This window comes from Nanorana parkeri, unplaced genomic scaffold (assembly GCF_000935625.1).
Source record: "Nanorana parkeri isolate BGI_ZX_2015 unplaced genomic scaffold, ASM93562v1 scaffold416, whole genome shotgun sequence".
In the NCBI taxonomy this organism is placed as follows: domain Eukaryota; kingdom Metazoa; phylum Chordata; class Amphibia; order Anura; family Dicroglossidae; genus Nanorana; species Nanorana parkeri.
The window spans coordinates 200,457-203,007 of record NW_017306684.1 but is presented as its reverse complement, the minus strand read 5'-3'; the positions used below and the strand labels follow the sequence as shown (position 1 = coordinate 203,007).

The window sequence follows — 2,551 nt, the reverse complement described above, 5'->3', positions numbered from 1 at the left end:
GGGGGTGAGACATCTATTGTCTGCTACATACAATGCTGTTTAAACTCCTCTCTCTGGGCAGGTTAATAACACCTCCTAGCTCCAATTATGCAATTAACAACACCTGGGTGTGATTAACAGATGATGTGGATTGGAGCGACATTCACCATATCTATTCCCAGATAATTTTTCTACAAGTCATTCTGAATTGAGGAAGACGGTTGGATGACCAGCGAAACGTCTTCAAGAAAAATACAGCGAGTCCAGTTGCCTTGACTAATTTTTTTTACAGTAAACTCCCTAACAAGGACTAGAGGCCACCACCTAAAACTGGTGGAGAAAAGATTTAACCACAAGGGGCGTAGGGGATTCTTTTCAGTCACAGCGGTTACATTTTTGGAACTCGTTGCCACAAGCAGTGGTATCTGTAGAGAGTATTGAATCATTCGAAAAGCATTTATTTGCCTTCCACAGAGACCGTAACATTCAGGGGTACGGGTACACCTAAAGCTAAGGCACAGGGACTCGTACACACACACATGCACAATCACACACAGACACACAGAGGCTGAACTTGATGGACCTGTGTCTTTATTCAACCTCTAATACTATGTAACTATGTAACTCCCGGGGCTCACATGGATCGTGTGTCTCCAGAATGATCTGTCTTCTGTTTGGGTCTCAGGCCATTGCAGTGTATGTTCATACTTTCTGTGACTCTATCCATCCACCATGTTGCTGGTCATCCTCTCATTCCTCTCATTCAAGCATAACTGTCTTTGTCAGAGCGGGCCCGGGTTTGGCCTTGGCAGGAGAGTTTTAGAGGCTATCGCAGGCCTACACTTTATACCTACAGATGTTTCTTTCTTGGTTTCGATAACATAATTCTCCTCCGGGACATCTTTTTACGAGTGTAACCATAGAAAACTTGTGTAATCTTCATGTATACTATTAGAAAAAGTGAAGGAGATGTTTATTTCTATCGTTACAGAGCGAAAGAACAGATGAATCTAAAAAACAAGACTCTAGTGACCGTGTTTAGGTTTTCTGGTCTATCTGATGATAAGGAACTTGCCCCATTCCTCTTCATGTTCTTTTCACTGGTTTACATGGTTACTATATGTGGAAATGTTGGGATTATGTCCATGGTTTACATCTCGCCCAGCCTCCACACTCCCATGTACTACTTCTTGAGCTACCTCTCTATGGTGGACATCTGCTACTCTTCAATCATTGCTCCTGAAATGTTGTCCGACCTCCTGTCTGAGAAGAAACTAATCACTTTCATGGCTTGCGCCTTCCAGTTCTACTTCTTTGCTGCAATGATAGGGACGGAGGTCCTTGTCCTGTCCATCATGGCGTATGACCGATATGTCGCGATCTGCCGCCCTCTCCATTATGTCTTAACAATGACTAAGAAGAAATGTCTCTATCTTGTCCTTTTTACCTTCTCCAGTGGATTTCTGCACTCAGTCGCACAGACCAGCAGTCTGTTCAGTCTTGAGTATTGTGACTCCAACCTCATAGACCACTTCTACTGCGACATCCCTCCACTGGTCAGGTTGTCCTGTTCCGACACCCGCACCTGCAACATCGTCACCCTTTTCTTTATGTGTCTTTTCAGCTTAAGTTCAATGACAATCATCCTGGTCTCCTACGCCCTCATCATCTCTTCCATCTTACGGATAAGCTCAGCGGCTGGCAGGAGAAAAGCTTTTAGCACCTGCTCCTCCCATCTCATGTGTGCGTCCATCTTCTATGCAACGATTTATCTCACTTACTTACCTTCATCTGGCATCACACTTAAGAAGCAAGACAAGGTGGCCTCTGTCTTCTACGCGGTGGTCACTCCAATGCTGAATCCTCTTATCTACAGCTTGAGAAACCAAGAGATGAAAAAGGTCATCATCCAACAAATGCAGAAGGTTCACAATAAACATACATGATCTATCCTATGATATATGTGATACCTATACCACTCAATCTCACCTGGTCTAAGATACAGGCCCGGTTCCCCCACAAGGCCACCGAGGCCCGGCCTCGGGGCGGCAGGGCGCAGAGGGGCGGCAGCGGTGTCCTTGTGTGGAAGTTGCCCTCTCTACATTCAGTCCTGCTTTGTACAAGCCGAGCTAAATGTAGAGTGAGGCAGACGATTTTTCCTTTACATGTGAAATCGGCGATGTCGCCGAGATCACATGTAAACAGTGTGCAGCCTCCTCCCCCTCCCCCCTGCACTCACCTCTCTCCTTTGGTTCCGTCCTCCGGGCTCCGACGCCGAGTCTCTCACTGCAGTGAGCGGCCGGGTTAAAAGTAACCCTGCCGCTCCGTGTAGACTGTACACAGTGAGAGGGGGAGAGCTGTGCTGTGCTGCGCTGTGCTGCGCTGTGCCGTGCTGTGCTCTTCCCCCCTCACCTGTCACAGGAGTTCCCCCACAGTGTTGTGCTAGAACTCCTGTATTGTAGGTGGCAGGGTCAATAAAGAGAACCTGTCACCTCCAATTGCTATCACACAGGGGATTGTTTCCTGCTATGTGATAGCAATAAAGTTAGGTGGAAAAAAAATTACATTGATT

General features: G+C 46.6%; 1 protein-coding gene across 1 annotated transcript; it reads left to right on the top strand.

Moving 5' to 3' along the window:
- The first annotated feature begins 983 nt into the window (after positions 1-983).
- LOC108789686 (olfactory receptor 1019-like) lies at positions 984-1,925 on the top strand. Its single transcript, XM_018559768.1, has one exon. It carries the CDS (start codon positions 984-986, stop codon positions 1,923-1,925), a length of 942 nt encoding a protein of 313 aa, XP_018415270.1.
- Positions 1,926-2,551: the final 626 nt, after the last annotated feature.

What these genes read in the sequence shown, in the direction of transcription:
- LOC108789686 (XM_018559768.1), top strand. Translation starts at nt 984, where the DNA reads ATGAATCTAAAAAACAAGACTCTAGTGACCGTGTTTAGGTTTTCTGGT.